Genomic DNA, 414 nt, shown 5'->3' with positions numbered 1-414 from the left:
ATGCCGAGAAGAGGCGCCGCTGCAGAGGAAGGTGAGCTGCACATTTGAACCTGAGCTCACCGATCCAGAATGCAGGAATATTTCAGGAATGGGCATTATATTAACTTAGAACTTTATTTATTAAATATAATCTAAGTTTGCTAAATTGTAACAGAAAGTTTCATCACTGCTGTTTATTGTTGTTTTTGTCTGTAATGGTTTCCAGCATCTCCTCTGCTCACTGCCAGAAGTTGAATGTTGGTGTTCTTTATGACAGAAATGTTGCCCTTAGCTTCTTTTTTTTGTGTGACTTTGAATAAAAGTCCAGTCAGTATCTCTAGGAGGCTTTTTGCTCTGTGGAGGTTTGGATCATTCACTTTTTACAACACAAAACTGCAAAATCATGACAATTGGTCCATATTTTTAAGAGTTTTG

At 37.7% G+C, this 414-nt stretch overlaps 1 protein-coding gene across 1 annotated transcript in view; it reads left to right on the top strand.

Moving 5' to 3' along the window:
* The window catches only part of LOC107083736 (transmembrane channel-like protein 2), a 26,431-nt gene continuing 26,017 nt past the window's right edge, over nt 1-414 (top strand). Inside the window, exon 1 of the mRNA XM_015373176.1 lies at nt 1-31. Within this exon, the coding sequence (XP_015228662.1) occupies nt 1-31 (31 nt within the window). The remainder of the gene's footprint in view (nt 32-414) is intronic.

This window comes from Cyprinodon variegatus, unplaced genomic scaffold, assembly GCF_000732505.1.
Source record: "Cyprinodon variegatus isolate N-32 unplaced genomic scaffold, C_variegatus-1.0 Scaffold82, whole genome shotgun sequence".
Taxonomy (NCBI): domain Eukaryota; kingdom Metazoa; phylum Chordata; class Actinopteri; order Cyprinodontiformes; family Cyprinodontidae; genus Cyprinodon; species Cyprinodon variegatus.
Note: the sequence above shows the minus strand (reverse complement) of the source record. Positions and strands in the feature narration are given on the sequence as shown.